The sequence below is a fragment of the Astatotilapia calliptera genome, chromosome 12 (assembly GCF_964374335.1).
Source record: "Astatotilapia calliptera chromosome 12, fAstCal68.1, whole genome shotgun sequence".
Lineage (NCBI taxonomy): Eukaryota > Metazoa > Chordata > Actinopteri > Cichliformes > Cichlidae > Astatotilapia > Astatotilapia calliptera.
This window is the reverse complement of record NC_137433.1, coordinates 12,918,706-12,938,773: the sequence shown is the minus strand read 5'-3', so window position 1 is coordinate 12,938,773 and position 20,068 is coordinate 12,918,706. Positions and strand designations below refer to the sequence as shown.

General features: G+C 44.4%; 1 protein-coding gene across 8 annotated transcripts in view; it reads right to left on the bottom strand.

Annotated features, from left to right (window-relative positions):
- rimbp2b (RIMS binding protein 2b) overlaps positions 1–20,068 on the bottom strand; it is a 108,224-nt gene that overhangs the window by 4,754 nt on the left and 83,402 nt on the right. For 2 of the 8 annotated variants that reach the window (XM_080309006.1, XM_080309005.1), the window contains 17 exons: positions 19,929–20,008; positions 19,243–19,352; positions 18,260–19,141; positions 15,700–15,851; positions 14,524–15,177; positions 14,141–14,290; positions 13,667–13,828; positions 11,406–12,182; positions 10,207–10,315; positions 9,527–9,652; positions 8,004–8,185; positions 5,821–5,989; positions 5,579–5,641; positions 5,143–5,246; positions 3,758–3,784; positions 3,152–3,223; positions 171–305 (listed from right to left, as the gene is read on the bottom strand). In XM_080309006.1, the coding sequence (XP_080165132.1) occupies positions 171–305; positions 3,152–3,223; positions 3,758–3,784; positions 5,143–5,246; positions 5,579–5,641; positions 5,821–5,989; positions 8,004–8,185; positions 9,527–9,652; positions 10,207–10,315; positions 11,406–12,182; positions 13,667–13,828; positions 14,141–14,290; positions 14,524–15,177; positions 15,700–15,851; positions 18,260–19,141; positions 19,243–19,352; positions 19,929–20,008 (3,954 nt within the window). The remainder of the gene's footprint in view (positions 1–170; positions 306–3,151; positions 3,224–3,757; positions 3,785–5,142; positions 5,247–5,578; positions 5,642–5,820; positions 5,990–8,003; positions 8,186–9,526; positions 9,653–10,206; positions 10,316–11,405; positions 12,183–13,666; positions 13,829–14,140; positions 14,291–14,523; positions 15,178–15,699; positions 15,852–18,259; positions 19,142–19,242; positions 19,353–19,928; positions 20,009–20,068) is intronic. The other 6 variants (XM_026188872.2, XM_080309009.1, XM_026188859.2 and 3 more) reach the window with 5 other exon arrangements.

The following is a 20,068-nucleotide window of genomic DNA, read 5'->3' as shown; positions in this document are numbered from 1 at the left end:
TTTTCATCGATTTCTTAGACATCTATTTATTTACAGTGTAATGCTATAAAGTCAGAAATCCCTTTTTGCTCAATGAGACACACACGCACAGACACAAAACTAAAGGAGATAGAGGGAACTGAAAACAGTAAATGGATGACAGAGCGCTAGTACTGCGAAGGAGCATGTACCCTTTTGGTCTTTATCCGTGCTGGAGTGTCCTGGGGGTACCGAGATGGTGAGTCAGTGAGAAAAACCTCTACATCATCAGGCACTTCTTCTAGAAAGTTGGAAGGAACAAGTCCCTTGTGTCCATTGAGCTCACCCTGTGGAGTACATGAGGACAGCGAGACTCACTGTGGTGTATTTAACTTTCAATTTTTACCTTTTGATTTAAACCTTTCTCCGCGTAGCAGGGATGGAGAATTTTAGCAGCAGTAAAACCGAGAAACTTGAGGAACACTCGCCAGCCACTTTATTAGTTACACCTGTTCAGCTTCTCATCAGCGCAAATATCTAATATCCAATCACGTGACAGCAGCTCAATGCTAAAAGGCATGTAGATAGGGTCGAGACGAGCTTCAGAGGTTGAGGACAAAAAGAGTTTTAAGTGATTTTGAACCTGCCATGGTTGTTGATGCCAGAGGGGCTGGTCTGAGGATTTCAAACAATTGCTGATCTACTAGGATTTTTCCAACAACCATCTCTAGGGTTTAAAGAGAACGATCTGAAAAAGAGAAAATATCCAGTGGGCAGCAGTTCTCTGGGGGAAAATGCCCGTTGATGCCAGGAGTCCGAGGAGAATCACCAGACTGCATTCGGCTGATGAGGAAAGCAACAGCTGGTTATGACCAGCAAATGCAGAAAAGCATCTCTGGATACACAACCAGATGGGCTTCAAAAACGCAAGACCACACTGGCAGCCACTCCAACAAGGAAACTTCTAACAGGAAACTGAGACTATAATTCACACAGCCTCACCTAAATTGATCAACAAAAGAATATAATTATGTTGTCTGGTCTGATGAGTCTCAATGTCTGCTGCAACATTTGATGGTAGAGTCGGAATTTGGCAGAAACAACATGAAAGCATGAATCAGACCTGCGTTGTATCAACGCTTCAAATTGGTGGTGGTGCAATGGTGTCGCTTAGCATCAGGTCACCATCATTTAAACACTACCTGAGTAGTGTTGCAGACCATCCTAATCCCCTTATGAACACAGTGTACCCATCTTCTGATGGCTGCTTCCAGTGACATAATGCATCATGTCAGAAAGCTCAAATCATCTCAACTGGTTTCTTGAAACACAACAATGAGTTCACTGAACCCAAATGACCTCCAGAGTCAGGAGACATCAATCCATCACAGGACCTTTGGGATGTGGTGCACGACATGGATGTACAGCCAACACATCTGCAGCAACTGTGTGATGCTGTCATGTCAATATGGACCAAAATCTCTAAGGAACATTTCCAGAATCGTCTTGAATCTGTGCCACGAAGAACTAAAGCAGTCCTAGAGAAAAAAAGAGGATCCAACCTGATACAGGAAGGTGTACCTAATAAAGTGGTTGATGGTTGTTTTCCTCACTATTAATTTCCTTCTCTGCCAAGCCTGTTCTTGTGTTGCAGTTTTAGGCCAATTAATCCTTCATTATATTCCTTCATTCTCACATAACCATTTTTAGATGCGTGTTATCATTTTCCTTTAACTGCAGGAGAACCCTCCTGTGTTTGACAGGATCTTGGTATCATATGTTCTTTCACAAGAAAACAATATTATGATTGATTGATTTGATCATTTGCATAACTGTATCAGAGAGAAATCTGATCACTGACACCTAAAGAAGCATCTTCAGCTGTGAGAAATCTGGCCAAGATCTCAATGCCTGGCTTCAGTCTGGGATTACATGAAGACAGAACCTAAATCCGCCATGAAAAACTGTAATTGCAAATTGGTTCCTGTAGACAAAAGATAGTCCGCTACAGTAAAGCATATTCTATACCGTATTTTTCAGACTATAAGGCGCACTTAAAATCCTTTAATTTTCTCAAAAATCAACAGTGCGCCTTATAATCCAGTGTGCTTTATGTGTGAATTTTGGTTGTGCTTACTGACCTCGAACCAATTTTATGTGGTACACGGCAATCTGTCAAAAAATGTTTTAGTACGACTTTGGTAAACTAGCCGCACCGGTTGATGGATTGTCGGAGCATTACGGCTACCGTAGTCAAGAACCTTGCGGAATAATCTGGGTCCAAAACTCCCTCCGCTTCAGGTCCCAAAGTCAAACGAACACTGCGGCATCACTGAGAGTTAAAAACTGTCTAAATTCTTTCACAAAATGATCAGCGTTGCTGCTTTACCAGGTGTAACAATTAAGTAACAATTAAATAACATCCAGGCGTCCATGAAAACAGAATTTATTAAATTTAATGGCGTTAGAAGTTAGCAGGAAGTTATCTCGCTAGTTTCCATCTAAACATGATATAGCATGTTCTAAGAAATTTCTGAAAAAATTAAAACGTACAGCTCTACTATCACTTCCAACATAAATGAAGACAGAAAACTAAACAGTAGTGACTTTTGTACGGTTACTGAAGTTGTGCTAGCTGGTATATAATGATGTGCTACGTGATCGCTAGCGACTCAGCTATGTTAGCATAACATAAACAGTAAGGCTGGAGGATGAATGCTAACTTTTTCTACTCGATAAAAGTTAACGTGAGGGTTCCCAATGGTTAGGGACAAATGCAGTCGCATGGCAGGATGCTGTAAACATACCAAACTTCAGCCGGGAGAACAACTGAGATAATCCAGCCACAATACCAGGTTAGTCATTAAAATACTGCAACAACATGGCAATAGAGCAGCTGCAAGAGAATTCAACATTAATCAGTTAATGGTAGGGAAGTGGAGGAAGCAAGAAGAATGAGTTGAGTAAAGTTTGACTTATCTGACTGTTTTGTTTCGCTTAATGCGCCTTATAATCCGGTGCACCTTATGTATGAAAACAGACCCGTTCATCAACAGTGCGCCTTATAGTCCGAAAAATACGGTAAATTAATTTATAAAGTGCCCCAAAACCTTTAGCTGAATCACTTTTTTTTGTCCATAAACCTCGTATTGCTTTGTCCTCTGGTCAGCTCATGTGAATTCTGTGTACTTACATAGTAAAATCCATCTTCATCTATTTCACCAAAAACTGTGATGACATCACCGGCACAGAAAGTCAGTTCAGTCTGTCAAAGAAGAAGAAGAAAAAAAATAGCATTACGACATGTTTAGCCCATCTCTGTCCGTCACAGCAAGCGAGCACTCTCCAAAACATCCAGTTCTCGGGCAGTGTCATGAGTTTGAAATGCTTTTGCTTCCTTCTCCAAATCACTGTGATGCATCTTAAACACTAGTGTCAATTCAGTCTCAGCACTCAGGACTGTTGCAACTGTTAATGCATCAAATGTTGTAACTTTGAAGACAGGATTGCAGCACACTGGGCACATCTCTTTTATGGGATTCTGGAGAACACATAAACCAAACAGCGCATGTGCACAATATGTAGGAGAGCGGTCAACACAAAAGACCAAACCAAGGAGGGGAGATGCTGGCTCAGGCAATGCATGTGAGGGGCTTTAATTCATGATCACCGAGGAGAGGACAGAGGGCCGTGGCCTGGCATCCGAAGCCCACCTCCTCTTTTGCACTCCAACAAACGGGTGGGGGGGAAGAAACACACAGAGAGCAGACAATACCGTACCCTCCTAACCCTCACTCACCTCCTCATTCAGTCTGTTGCCTTCATACTGTGTCGGTGGCAGTACCAATAGAAAGGTGAGAGTAAGTGAAATAGGGGGAGGGGCCAAAAAAAAAAAAAGACAGCACAAGCTAACACAGCGCTAACTCCTCAGATAACCTCACCTGTGCACATATTATCCAGGGAATAATAATAAGGGAATAATTCCACTTTGTCTTAAAGAGTTTAACAAGAAGATTAATACAACTTCATCTGTCTGTTAAATAAGACCAGGGCGCCAGGTGAGCAATCGTCTCCAGGGCTGAAATATGAAGCCAATCCACAAATGGGTAGTTTCACATTTTTTAATGGGAGAACAGTGGTTGAAGACCACAGGATGAGCAAAATTATTGCGACTGAACACGGTGAACTTGCAATCTCAAGTAATCTGCTTCGAATACAGGTACCAGTTTTCACTTGCAGTCAGCTGACGTCTTCAAAAGGAGGCGCGTCAAGATGGCAATAAAATGGCAATGACACCGAGTCAGTCTGCTGTCAATTTCCCCCTGAATAGGGTGAAGCTGGCAAATGCATCCAATCTGTTTGTAATAATACGGCAATTAACTGTGATCTGCACACAAAGAAACTCAATTAAACTGAAATACACATAAACTTGGCAGCTGCTTTACAACTGAAAGGGAGTGTTGTTGGTGGGCAACCAGTTGGTTGCCACCAGCTACTTGTGATCGGTTTCCAGCAGCAAAAAATTAAATGCAATGACTAAACACATTAAGGGTTACAGTTCTGCGTGATTAAGGGCTTATGTGCTTCAACTGAACGCAGCTGTCAGGGATTACCTAAGCTAACTGAAGCCAAAAAAGTGGACCTTTCATGCCTTTAACCCAATTATCTGACAAATAACAGCTCGCTACACAGTGAACTGGATATCTAAGGAATTTTTCTCCATTTTTTTTAGGAACCTGTTGAAAAGTTAGCTCCGAAATTTAGCACCTCGCCCTCTCATTCAAGTGTGGTTGTGAAGCTCCTAAAAGCCAAGATGGTGGTAAACCTAAACTCATGAGCATACTTAACGTGACCTAAGATAAATAAAGGTCGACACAGATTTGTTTTTGAAACTAGAAATATGTGGATCCCTCCCTGCAGCCTCATGTCTGTTCATTTTTAACAGACAGACATGACTGTAGAATCAATCTTCTCATGCAACTCTTCAACACAGTGAGCATCTCTCAAACGGTCAAAATATTCCTTTAAATGCTAAACCTTGGAAAAAATACTAGCATTAATAGTAGAATATAATCTCTCATTGCCTGCATGACTCAAAATATTTGGTGCTTTTTCTGCTTTTACGCCTCTGTGACAAACAATGATTGAGACATAGCGGAAAGCTGGAGCTGCGGGGAACGGTACCTCGACGTCAACGTTAGGGGAGCTTTCTCGGGGGTCGTAGTCATACAGAGCCACCATTCTTCGCGTGGACATCGGTTGCTGACGCCCGCTTCGCCTGTTTCTTTCTAAGAAGAAGAAAAGCAGAATACAGATAGAGAGACAAGAATAATCACTGGTAAGAATTTAAAAACGGAACTGGGTGTGATGACCAATGACCATACATAATGCTCGTGTAAGACCATGTGCCTTCAGTTTAAAGTGTGTCCATGTTAGAATGACAGAAAATATAATACATGTATTCAAAATCATTATATCTGGAAAACCCCTTGAGATATACCAGCTCATTTTCAAGAGGGGTACAAAAATTTAGCCCACAGATGAATAAAGATGGTGAAGAGTGAAAAACAAGCAGTAAAGATGAAGCGGAGAGCTTAAGAGCATCTCGCTGCACACAGACCTCTTTTGGACTTTCTGGACCTGCGATTTATTGAGCGGCCATCTTTGAAACGGTCACAGTTCACTTCACAGGAAAGCAGAAAAACATAATTAAGCAGGGAGAGTAGAGGAAAGGAGAAGCGAGTCAGTAAAAGACAGTCCAGTGTATCATTAAGTTGGCTAGATAGACACAAAGGTTATCAGGGCAGAAGGAAGAAGAAAAGTCAGATGGTCATTTAGGAGGAAAAGAAAAACATGTCTCACCTAACTTCTCCACAGGAGTGTTAAGTGGGAGGAAGCCCTGTTTAAGGAGCTGGTCCATCATTTCATTGTCTTCTGTTTGGATCTCGGAGACCATGTTACAGGGGATCAGACCCACTCGATCTCGGATCTCTGCCCTGTAGAAACCATCCGTGTCTTTGTTCCCAAACACCTAAAAGAACAAGTATCAGAGTCAAAGGGCAGATACCATGAAACTGACAGATTAGGAGTGGACAGCTTATCTGGTCTTTAAGTCTGACGCCATTTGCCGTGTCTGGGCCCAAACTCCACTGCCGGTCCCCAAGTGAAACGATCACTGCGGCATCACTGAGAGTTGAAAAACTGTCTAAATTCTTTCATCTCTAATAAAATGATCAGTGTTGCTGCTCTACCAGGTGTAACAATTAAGTTTAACATCCAGGCATCCATGAAAACAATTGATTAAATTTAACAAAGTTAGCAGGAAGTTAGCTCGCTAGTTTCCATCTAAATATAATATATCATGTTCAGACAGAGATTTCTGAAACAAATTCATACGTACAGCTCTGCTATCACTTTCAACATGAATGAAGACAGGAAAGTAAACAGCAGTGATGTTTGTTGGGTTGCTGAAGTTGTGCTAGCTGGTATTTAATGATGTGCTATGTGATCGCTAGTGACTCAGCTCTGCTAGCATAATATAAACAGTGAAGCTGGAGGATAAACGCTAACTTTTTTCCACTTGATAAAAGTTAACTTGAGGGTTCCCGATGGTTAGGGACAAATGCAATCGCATGGCAGGATGCTGTAAACGGGCAAACTTCAGTCACTAGAACAACTGAGATAATCTATCCTCAATACAAGGTTAGCCATTAATATACTGCTGCATGGGCTGGGCTGTAGTTACATTGTAAGGTTTTAAAAACTGAACTTTAAAATGAATATCGGTAATAAAAACCCAGAGAGGCCGACAGTGATCACTGACCATTTTTAGGAGATTAAATGGAAGAAGATACAAAGCATTAAAATATGTTAAAAACACATCAGCCTTAATTAACGCAGAGTAGTTTGGACCCGGAAGCAGGATTCATCACGTCATCACTTAAAGACCGGATTGCTATTTAAAGGCAACAACATTTAAAGGTGGGTGAATTTAATAACAAAAAATTGGGGGTTATGAAGCTAAAGGATGACTGATATAGGATAAGGTGCATACCAATATTTGGTGATTTTAAAATCCAATATACTGATAAATGCTGATCCTTTTTTCTTTCAGACAGCCTTCCTTGGTTGTTGTGTTGCCAAAGGGGTAGGGCTGTGCGATATGACCACACTCTTATATCCCGATATAAGACATCTATCGTCCCGATAACTAAATAAATCACAAAAATTTAACATTGTCTGTAAGTTCTGTGAATCTCAGGAAGCTGGACTTGGAAGTGTTTCCAGCTGGGTGTCGTGTACCTGGAGTTTTAACCGATGCATGAAACTATACAATTTTTGACATAAGTTGTAACGGCCACCATTTTCATTGTGAGTATTTATTACACAGCATGCTGCGGGGAAAAGCCTGTTGTAACTTTTGAGTCTAAGGTTTATGTTTTAGCACCTGACGGCTCTTTTTTGCTTCTCACCCGTAAACTCTCTGCATACTCTTTCACGTGGTTCAGTTTATTTTGAAAAGTCTCAACAGGATCTTGAGCTTTATTGTGAAAGGTTTATGTGGAAAATAAACAAGCGGACACGTGATGGTTTTACCGTCGTTGTTGCTAACGACAACGCATAAAAACAGTCGCTTGTCCGTCCGTAGTGTGGTTATATTAAATATAAGAGAAAGAGAGAACTTTAAGAAATTAATATAGCCACTACAGTGACCATAAAAACTATGAAAAGATGTTGCTGTAAACAGTTTATTTTGCGACACCACGAAACAAACGATAGTGTAAAATGAAACGATAGATGTTTTTATGTTATATCGAACAGCCCTACAAAAGGGAGTGCCCTCTGGTGGACAAACTATGCAACTTCATCACTCAAAATATGGCTGAAGGGTGTTTCTCCCATTTCTTCATTGATTTTTTTAATTTTCGTTCATTAGCTGTTATAAATGCTGATATTGATAGATTAGCCAATAACTAATATCGGCCAATAATACTGCCCCACCATGTCTGTATGGTATGCACGTATTTAAAGAGACAGTCTACCACCTTGATGATCTGGCCTTCCTTGAACGGCAGCTCCTCATCAGCAGCGTCGGGATTAGGAGACATGGACAGGGGGTCATAGTCAAAGAGAGCCACAAACACACGGGTCATCTCCTCCGGCTCGGACTCCTCGTAGTAATCCGGGGAGCGCCGTCCCCGCCCGTGCCTGCGCCCACCATAGCCGTCTGAAACATAGAGGAGGCCTCTGCTGCTACTACCAGCCTTATACAGCCACGTTGGCTGTAGAGGCAATGAGAGCAGAAGATGTCTCTTTGTTAGAGCTGACAGGGGAGCGGGCGATGAGATGCATGTGTGAAAAAGGAGCCAGGGGTTTAATGCGATAAATACAATTTTACCTTGGTTACAATATTAACTTGGAAAACAACCAGGCCCTTTTTTTTTCAACGAAACGATCGAAACACACCGGGGTTCTTTGTTCACACATCTCTGCTTGCTGGCGTGTCAGTTACCAAACGTCACACAACAACACAACACAGGCAGGAAATGCGTGTCAGGCAGTTTTGGGAGGGTGCAAGGGAAGCTGAACAACCATACACACCAGGAGGACACAAGTAACACTGCACTGTTGCTCATTGCTGTTTCACTGCCTTATCTCGCAGAGGCTGATTAGCATGCATGCTTTCATGAGTTCAGACACAATGAGGAGGGTGTTCCCACAACAACACAGGTGTAATGTCATGCTCTGAGGCCAGATCTGGAAACAATGTGCAGAGGAAAAGGGCAAGGAGGCACGTTCACATGGGTGATAACACATCAAATGCCCCAGCAGCTCCTGGCAGCATAGATATCAGGGACAGTGAGGGGGAAAGGATGAATCTGATATCAGTTCCTCATGCTTCTCATGGATCACCATGTTAAATGTTACAATGGCAGATTATAAGTCTAAAAAATGGCTCGGAAATATTGCAACAACTTCCCGCTTAGCAACTGAAATATGCCATTTGGGTGGTGTAAAATGTGCTTCAACAGTCGGAAGTAATGAATGTGCACCTGAGTGATACGGACAAAGCAGGAATGCAATAATTCATCCAGTAGTGTGTCCGTCTTTCTCACTGTACTGTAAACAGCTCATGCAAAAACGTACAAAAGGGGCTACAGTCTCATAAAGGCAGGGAGAGGGAAAAGAGGAGGTCGAGGAAAGAATAAGGTGGGAGGGGAAGGGGGAAAAAAAAGGCATTGCTAAGTTGCAGCAGGTTGGAGAGTGGGCTGGACATGGAAGGTAGATGGGAAGACAGGATAGGTGGGTTGGGGTTTCTTGGGGTTTAAGGCATTAGGAGTACATACAGGGAAGGGATTTTCATTCTCCAGCAACAGGAAAAAGTGGCCAGTCTTGTCTTCCCCCGTCAGCTTTTTTCAGCTAAGCTAAACTAAACCAAACAAAGCAGCTGTCCAGAACAGAACAAAGACCACCGCGACATCACTGCATGTGTTCAAACAACAGCGCTTGGGCTTTTCTGGCATGGTCAAGGTGAATTGTCATCTTGGAGAGAAGCTGTACCACATACCATATTGATCCTCTGAGGACATAGATCGCCATATCCTGCGCCGAGCTACACTGCCATAGTAAACATCCTCCTTGACGGGTGAGAGGTTCCCCTCACTCCCCTCACTGTTACTGTCCATGGTGATCTCTACAGAAGACACCAATCACAACGGTCAGAGATCCCCCCTCACACACACTCTGCTCTACCCCATGGCCCATTCACTCATGCTGAGACAGTAGGATGATGAGGTTACCCTGAGGTGGGGGTGGGTGGGTGGGTGGGGTTAGGGTGCACAAGGCAACAGGTTTTCACTCTGGAGTCACTGGATGTAAAACAGCAATGCTTGCACTGTTTGCGAGGAGGTCGGATTGGCTTGGTAATGGAAACATGTTAACCCACGGTAAACACAGGGACAGTGGGGGCGTGTCTGAGGTGAACTTTCCTGCAAAACTGCATGTGAACATTTGGCAAATCCAGCTCATGAGGATGGACAGCTACAGGGTGTGCAAACACCACCACCCCCCTCAAAAAACAAAACAAAAAAACAAAACAAAACAAAAAACACGGGGGGTCTACGTGGTTGTTTAAGCTCTATGGGAGAGATGTACAGCTCGGCTCATATGGGTAGACATGGTATAAATCACAAGCACAAACATCAGTGGCCCTGCAGGTGGAGATCCTCATGTGGTGACCTCACTAACCAATGGATGGGATAGGTCGTCGCTGAGGAGGGGTGCCGATGTGAACCGGCCTCCTCCCTGAATGGTCCAGACGATCGGCGCTTCCATGTGACGGCGAGTTCCCAATGATCTTAGGAGTGAAAAACAACAGAGAAGAAGTCAGCACCGCGATTCACCTACAACCTGCAGGCAAGTAAACATTTAAAATAATATTTCAAAAAGAAACCCCACAATCCTGTTAAAACAACTAAAAACAAAAACATAAGAGCAAATGATGTGGTTTCCATTTGTCCTTAGGAAGGCAAAATAATAGAAAAAATAATAATAATGGTAAAGAAACCGATCAAACCATCAAAAGAAAAGTAAATCAAATCAACCCCCAACACAACAAGATGGACAGGGGTTCGGGAAAGGTCAGATGTTAAGCTAAAGACCATTTGTTTGTTTTGTTTTGTTCTGTGCATGTCAGCACCTTGATGAGAAAAGGAAGCAAATGATGGCACAAAGAGACAGAAATCATGGTGAAAGAACAGAGAGAGCGAGAGTGGGAAGAGAACGAGTATGAGCTTTGGGAAGCTGCGGTCAAATGAGCAAAAGATACTAACGCCTTTAGCCTGTGGCTTCGGATCACATCAGCTGAAACGACCTGAAAAGTCGTGATGAAGAAGAATTTTAAGACAGAGATGAAGGCTTAAATGAATCCCAACAGGCTAAAAGTCTTGAATTGGCCTCCTTTTTTGTATGTGAAGTGATGGAAAGCAGAAGATGGCTGGAGCTCTAGAGGGTGAGACATGGAGAGCAACGTATGAAGTCTGCAGCTGGCAGAGAGAAGAAGGCACAGGCGGGGGAGAGCAGAGGAGCAGCATGTCCCCATGCACTGCACAGAGACTTTCCTTTACATGGAGCCTTTCCCCTCAAAGACATGAGAAGTCAAAACTTTGTTAAATGGCCTTTAGGTAATTTGAAAGTTCTACTTTATAAAATCCACCGAACACTAGAAATACAAGCAAAGTAATTCACACAAAATAAAACATCAAATGAGACCAACCATGACCATGTGATAAACTGTCAAGAATGGAGGAAAACAGAAAGTCAAATGAAATAAAGGGGGGGTCTCTTAAAAAGAAAACAAAAACAAAAAAACAAACACACAACATTAAGAAAACAGAATGGCTGCAGCTTGCTGATGGAAAGTACATCAGAAAGTCTGAATCACACACCAGCGCCTGGTCCCGGTTGAGCCTGGACAAAGACTGGGCCCTAGCCTCCCTGTGGGGGCTGTAATAGACCCTGTCCAGCTCGTTCAGCCTGCCCTCGCTCAGGGCCCCTTCCCTGGAGTAGTTTCGCGGCCCAGCATCCCGACCGGGCCCAAAGTGCTCCCTGTTCCTAAAATCACCCGTGTGTACCGACTTGGCCGCGATCACTGGGACATCGGAGAACTCCTCCTCCACGCTGCACTGCCGTGTGAGAGTCCTTTTCCGGCCCATGGCCAGCGCCCGTCTCTCTACGGGGCCTTCACAGTGAATGATGCGCACAGGTCCTCGCATGGGGCTCCCGTGAGCGTAGTACCCTCGATGGCCCCGCCCTAGAGAGCCTTCTTCTTCACTGCCGCAGTCTAAACCGCTGTCAGGGCTCTTGGTGTTCTGGCGGTTGGGTCGTCCCAAGCTGCGGTCGTCGGCGCTGTAGCAGTACCGGCTGTCGGTGAAGCGAGGGGAAGAGCGTTGGCGTTGCAAGCGGGTGCTCTTGCTGGGGGTGAGATGGTTGCGCACGTGAGCGTCTTGGGGGTACATCCTCCGCTGAGTGTGCGGCGTCCCCGGTCGCCCCCCGTCTTCGAAGGACAGACGCTGACCCATGCTGTCCACGCTGTCTGACTCTTCCTCGGCCACCTCGGGGATGCTGTGGAGACGCTTGCTGCGGAGCGACTTCTGCTTCACCACCTCCCTCTGGAGGTCCCAGCAGTCTCTTTCCTCAGCTAAGTCCTGACGCTTGTAATATGCCTTCAGTCGCGACCGAGGTTGGGGGTAGGAGGGGGGTTCAACATCCCACAATTTCACAGTTCAGTTCAAGTAAACGGTTCAGTTTATATTTTTGCGAGGGAGGGGGAGGGGGTTGTAAAGTTTTTCGAAGGTTTTAGAACAGGCAGGAAACAACACAGTGTGTGAATAGAACAAATGGGGGGGAAAGACAAAATAAAGACAGAATTAGTTATTTGTGGCTATGTGGTAAGACATGCAGTCTCATTCCGTGAGGAGGAAATGGCATGCTCTGAACAGGAATCTGTCACAGCTTTAAGATGGAGCGTTAAATCGTAAAAAGTGGACACAGAGTTTACACATGGAAAACATTTAAACGAATGAAAGTACTGGACGCTGTGAGTGTTACAGGTGAGGGCGGTGGGAACATTTATAAGGATGAAATGAGCAGATGAAGTTTTTAAAAAGCAAAAAATGAGAAGAAAACAAAAGAACAATGCCAAGCTGAGTGGACGCACTCCTCCTGCGTATTCACATCGCTTTACAACATCTAAACGTTTAAAGAGAATAAAAAATGTGCAGCAGAGATTTACACATAGATGTGATGACAAAAAGGAGATGAAGAACTGGCGCACAGACAGAGTTAATACACCAGTATATACCCCTCATTAACACCTCATTGATCTACAGGTTTTACTGGACAAAATCAGTGGTATGCTAACCGAACCTGTAGTGATTTTCTGCTATAATACAAAGAAAAGATCAGCCAATACAGTACAGGTAGCTCTCGCTCTTATAATAATGCTTTTCTTTCATGATATCAAGTTGTCTTCCACACATCCCCGCTGACAGACCAAATGAAGACGGGATCATGTGCCGACAATGTTAACAATAACATTCAAATTAAACATTAGGACATGACAGACATAAACAAAAGTGGATATTTCCATTTAAGTACTCACTTAAATGAGATTCCCATGTGCACTTGATATGCCATGACCCTTTGATACAGTACAGTATATTAATAGTTGCATTTCAAGTTCACAGTCTTAACATTTTGACTTTCAACACTTGTAAAACTAGTCTGGTACAGTAAATCGAGCATCCAAATGCAATGCAAATGGTAAAAGAAAACACTGTATTTTTTTTTGGGGGGGGGGGGGGGGGGGGATTTGTTTACACCCTTTCCTTCTCACATGCATCTTGTACAGCTTATGTATACACAGCCATATGATCAGCCTGGGAAGAATAAAGCAGAGCTGGAGGGGCAGGGGTGGAGGAGCAGGTAGGGTGGGGAGAGTAGGGAGGCTGATTCGGCTAACGCAGCTAACAGGCACGGGAGATTAGCCAGGCAAAGCCACGACGGGCCTGGTTGTAGAGCTTGTGAAAGATAGCAGGTATCTCCAGAGGTGGCAGAGCCCTTCTTCCCTATATCTTTATTTCTCCCCACCTTCCTGTGTCCTCCCTCCAGGCCACTGTAGAGTGAAGGCGTGCAGGTAAATATGTACCTTGAGAGTGTTGTGAGAGTTGATGCTGCGTCTGCGGCCTTCCTCCAGCTGCATCTCAGAGTAAAGATCCTCCTCGTCCTCCTCCAGGATGTCAGACAGGTCAGATCCTCGGCTGCTCTCTGTGTAGTACTCCTCACTGTGGCTGTAGTGGTGATGATGGTGCTAAGGGAAATGAATGAGAGAAAGCAAGCTGAAGAGCGATGGTAAGTAATAAAAGCTCTGAATTCAGGTCCTTTATTTTCAGCAACTGTGTGATGCTGTCAACCTGAAACCTGCTGAATCTGTCCCTTTAAGAGTTAAGGAAGTTCTGAATGCAAGATGTATCTTATAAAGTGTCCAAATTATAAGCCTACAGTACATATTATAATACACACATTAAGATGGGACTCGGTTTGATTTCAGACTGATTTGATTTGATCCAGCAAACCGATTCTCCTGACACGCTGAGCACAGCTTGTGTTTTCTGTAAAGTACCTGTCTGCCTAACTCGGAGCCTCTGAGGAATTCATCCACTGAGGCGCCTCTCCTCCTGGCATGAGGCGAGTCGTAGCCATCCTCCTCCTCATCAGAGTTGACAGGATGCAAAGCATTACCTCGCTCACTGAAGATATTCCTTTTCTCGACCTGACAGGGGAAAAGTCAAACTTTTAGATGGAAAAAGGAGAGAAGAATAACCGAGAGGATGAGAAAGACAAACAAGTTGCTTACTATCTTACTATATTTTCACAAATCTAATGATTTCCTCCAAAGCACTGCTTGTTTACAAAGCAGCCTAAAAGATATTACCATTAGCTTTTTGGCTGAGAGCTCTCTCATCACAAGCTGTGAAAAGGTTTAAGAGTGAAATCCTCACACACCCGGTTACCCTCAGCAAACACTCTCTGGGCAGCTTCCCTGGCCATGGCCTTGGCGATGGTGTTGGGGATGGGGACTCCCTGAGGCTGCGGCAGGATCCTCTGTGGAGAGGGAGATCGCTGTGGCTGGAAGGGCGGTGGCTCCAGGTTGGGACCTCGCATGGGAGGCAGCGGAGACGGGGAGCGTTCCCAGGGCTGGGCTGGCCGCAGGCCCACCTCATGCTCTTTGGTTTCTGGCTCTCTGGCACTTACTAATGGTTTGGATTTGGGCATGGAGTTGCGGTGAAAATGAGGCTGCGGATAGGGAGGAGGGGGGCGGATGGGCTGCGAGTGAGGCTGTGCGTGGGGCAGCGTGTGGGGCTGGGGTCGAGGCAGAGGCTGCACCTGGGGCTGAGGGTGGTTCGGGGGGTACGTCGATGGATAAGGAGGGTGGGTTTGTGAGTGAACTGGGTGGGGTGTGGGATGGGAAGGTGCAGTGGTTCTGTGGGAAAGGCGTGGAGAGCCCAAGAGATTGTGCGGTATGATGGCCACAGGCGAGTCCTGGGACTCTCCTTGTGTTGATAACGTCCTTACAATGACTTCCCTCGCCTCCAGACCCTGAATCCTGGTTAAGTCCACAGTCACATAGTCTGCTGTGGGGTACAAGACCTCTGCTATCTGCATTTACAAAGAAACCAGAGTCTTTACCAAAGGGCAATTCAGAATGTCCTCATACAAACATACATGTATCAATATGCATTCGTAGCTTTTACATCTTGGCTGTCGTAAAAGTTCTACGAGACAGTTACCATAATTTAAAAACTCACTACAGGCAGATTTGAAGCCTTACAGCCACAGCACCATTTTTATACTTCACACTCACTTCACACCTCTCAGGGAACGTCCAAATACTTAATAAATAAAGCATATATCTGGCATTTAGTTCAAAATAAGATAAAAATGTAGTTACTGGATACATACGTGTGCATAACAAAAATAGCCTGTAGAAAAAGGGACCCAGGGCAAACCTGTTTATTTCTCATGCCTCGGGGCTGCATATGAACATTAAAGACTTTCTCCAGGAGATGGCAATAGAGTGCTACTGAGAAGTTACAACTCAGGAAGGCAGAGGCTACCCATTTTAAGATCTGCAGTGTAAGACTAAAAAAATAATAATAATAATAATTTTTTGTTTGTTACCTTTTGTCCCTTTGTGCACACGGCGTAGCCTATCACACTGGCTCCGTTGGAGGTTCCTGAAGACGTCAGGGGCGGCGGCTTCCATCTCACCTGCAGGAACCCGGGTGTTTGACCACACTGGACCTGCACCTCCTGGGGAGGGAGAGGGGGGCCTGCGGAGGACAGTGCACATTTATCAGACAAGGAGAGAGGAAATAAAGACAGACTGCCTGTTCCTGCCATCCCTGCCTGTTTTATCAAAAAAGAATGAGCTGACCTTTGTACTGTGGACCGCTGGCGTTCAATATCCACTTCACTGTCGGATGGAATAAGCATGTTCTCAATCTGGAGGATTTGTAGTACACGTCTCGAATTTAAAACCTATTTCACTAAGATGAATAGCTGGTATATCATATGATAACATCAGTCGGGAACGGCTGAATAGCAGTATTTACCAGTAGGATGATTTTTCTTTCTATCTATAAACAGGTTTATGTCGGGGCACTGGTTGAAAAATCCAAGTCTGCCAACATTGGCTATATGTATAGCAATATCATGCTCTTGCTGACAATATTCTTCCGAGCCTCAAAAAAACCCCAGTTTGCTATTTTCTCAATCTGTCCATCCTGCATGCATACTAAACAACATGCCCATCTGTGCAGCGCCGCCGTTCACCTGCAGCCACACAGCGAGCAAGAGGGAGTCACAGTCAGTCAGCAGAATCTCCGAGCCGTGACGTGCAGCTGCGCGAGCGTCCGGGAATCTACATCAGAGCAATCTTAATCACATTTCTAAGACTGACTGTTGGGAAAAAAACGCAGTCTCTGAATAGCAGCAGTAGCTGTTTGGAGATTTCATTTCCTCTTGTCATTTTTAAACGGCCCCCGTCACAAACAAACGCGCTCTCCTCCGAGAGCCGAAACGAGTGTTTAAATGAATATCTCAGTGGAGCCACTTTCATTAGTAGTGGACACAAACGGAAGGCGCTGATTTCCAGGGAGCGAACTGGTAGCCGCTCTGTGCGACTAATATTAAAAATGCATCACTAAGCACTAATGAAGCAACTTGTTTGAAGAACACACGCTGAGTGCAGAAGCCTAATATAGCACTTCCAGATACTGCCGTCGTCACTGACAGCGGCTGTCTGCCTCCACTATTCAGACAATTTTAGACGCCTCTAATTAACATATTCAGTAGATGGATCGTTTAATGAACTCTCAGCATGCGGGCTCGTCAGCTGCCAACACAAAATGTCAATTCAAACTTCAGCCTCGATCTCGGTCTTTCCCCCCTTTCTCTCTCTCTTTTTTCACTTCTTGACGTCATAACTCTCTGTCATCTCCCGTTTGGCTCCACTTTTCTCAGTGACTGCCATAATAATTGGAAGTGTCTCCTTCCATGGTAAATGGAAGGTGTCACACATTAAACATCCCTCCGAGTGCATATAAAAAGCAATAATATGAACCATATTCAATCTATAGGCAACAACGGGCTGACTAGTTTTACCTGTCCATGGCTTTTCTCGCTTGACAGCAGGGCCGTGAGACCCAAGTTAACACTGGCAACAGTCAAGCAACAAAGAGCCTCCTGGGAGAAGAAATCCCAGAGATGCATGCTTAATATTTACACCCTTGTTTTCAGAATACTTCTTAAGCGGGTTTTCACATTACAGCTTTATCGGAACGTCTTTTTTCTTGTTTGTTCGTGTTTCTACCCTTTACGTCTTATCACAAAAGCACACACACAGATCCTCGAGGGCAATATAAAGGTAGCTGGGGAAGAATCTAAATGACTAAAATGTTTGTAAGTGTAATGACCTTGATGCGTGTGCCCGATTAAACACGATGACTGGTACCTCAGATGGAAATTTTTCAGGCTTTTATTTATTGTGAAATCAAAAGCTTTTTATGCAGAACAAAGTCTATAAGAGCACCGTTCAGACTGGGATAAAAAGAAGGCCGTGTTAGCCTTTTATCCAAAGCATTTTGTACCTGCCTTGGTGCATTTGCAAACAACAAGACTTTGCTTCACACCGAGTGTCTGATTAACCTTATTTTCGCATGCAGCAGGCAGCTATTTGCAGTTTGTATCGGCACCAAACAGCAGATAAGGTTAAGGACTAAGTGAGATATAGGAAGGGAAGCATGTTGTTACATATTTTTCTCAGACTTTGCTGAGTCTGTTGGATGTGTAAACATTCAACATTCACCTCAACAACTTTATACTGCCCCCAAGTGGGAAAAAAGAAAAAAAAGATAGACAAGCCAAGGCAAAATGTATTTTAAGCACAACACAAACCTTCAGCAGTAGTAGTAGTATTATGTGTCTTAAGCCACACCACCAAGGATTTTGTGAGGCTTTACTTCAGTAAGATGGACTGATCAACCAACCAACCAACCAACCAACCAACCAACCAACCAACCAACCAAGAGACTAACATTAATATCTCTAGTCATGCTACCATGGCTACAAATATCCGAGCATTTCTAGCCACGGCCATGCAACCATGCACCATGCAAAGGAAAATTCCTCCACTGCTGTGATTCACAAAACCAATTATTTCTGCACTGGGGTGACTTACGTTTTAAGGACTGACCTGCAGGCTGAGTGCAGAACTCCACAGAGATTTCCCTCTTTTCCCTTTGATCCACTGGAAGCTGCCAAGGCACCTGATGTGGCTGTGCGACAACCTTCACCTTGTAAACTGTCATCGGCTTCAAGTTGAAAAACTTGTACTTATAGCCCCCTGCCTTGACCATGTCATACTCTGCACCGTTGAGGAAGATGGTGTGACTGTAGTTGCTGTTGCTGGGCATCCAAGACAGCTCAGCAGAGGCCTGCGTGATGCTGTCCACCCGCAGGTAGTAAGGTGCCACCACCACGTCCTTACCCACGAGAAGAGTGCACCGAAGTTCGTCTGACGGGCCCCTGTCAGTGATGCTCTGCACTGAGATGCGGTAGGTGTGTGTGGCCAGATTGAGCTTTTCAATAAGAGACTTTGTCCTGCCCCCGTAGGGGACACTCATACGAACCTCCTTATCCACCAAGACATTGTAGCCACTAATGGAGCCCCAGCCCGGTGGGAACACCGGAGGATCCCAGCCAATAATCACACTTTTGGCCAGTTGCTTAATCAGGTTGATGCGGCGGGGATAAGGCACAATGTCTTCACCGACCTCGTCAATGCTGACATCCAAGGTTCCCGTGCCATTGGTGGAGGAGCCCAGGAGGTCCATGCCCAAGCTGCTGGTGCTTAGACAGTCTAATTTACTGTCAGACAGCAGGCTGCTTATGCCTGTTCCTGTGCCGACCCCAGGTCTTTGAGGCCTCAGGCTACTGTGGTTGAGGTAGCCAGGTTCTTTAGTTAATATGTCCCTGTGCTGGACAGAGGGCGCCTCCTCATCTTGGATAAAATCTACAAAATTGGATGGGACGAGTCCTCTCTGTCCATCCAGCAGCTCTCCTGAGGACACAATAAGGATGCAGCTGGTACTTTGGTCACGTGGTAAAGTGCAAGATGTGATAAAAAAAAAACAACAACACCTTTTTAAAAAAAGGCCTGACCTTCATAAAAGCCATCCTCGTCCATTGTTCCGTAAATGTAAAGGTACTTCCCAGCCACCAGGGGGAGCTCTGCCTCAGGATGCTCATTGGGTCCATCATAAGGATTGTAACTACAGTAAAAAGAAAACAAATTAATTAGCTTCCAAAGTGCACACTTTTTTGTTGCAATTATTCTCCATTTGGGTTTGTTTTATATCAAACACCACAAACATAATATGTATGTCGAGGAAAACGATTTGCCGAGCGCTGCTTTGAAAATACAAAGTTTTTTTTCTGTTCTATTATATTTGGCTGTTTGCAAATATGAGAGGGTTGAAGAGAGTGTGGGTTGAAAGCTTTGGCCCTGTTTCACAAATCTGTGTGCTTGAGGATTCCAATTATTTTCTATGCTGACAGGTTATTTTCTTTAGCAGCAGAAACACTGAGTCACATTTAAGACCACAGCGCTTGCGAGAGAAAGCAAATAACAGAGCAAGATTTTCAGTTCAGTGCGAGAGATTTTCCACCACCTCTGTTTTAAATGATCACAATGATTTCACTTTGGTTTAGGGGTAGGGGTGTAACGTAAGCACAAAGCCCTGTAGGTTTGAAATGATAAACTCATGAGGATCAAACTTTTTTTCCATTTATTTATTTTACAAATACAGCAGTGGTTGAAAAAGTAATTGTGTGTTTTGTGTGCATACCTGTAGCGAGCAACACACAGACGGACCTTCCCTGTGAACCGTGGTTTGGATCTGGTGGTGGAGCTGAGATCTTTGTCCATCTGGAGAAGGAAGCATTCACAGATTTTCACAGTTTCAACATCGAATGCTTCTTAATGTTT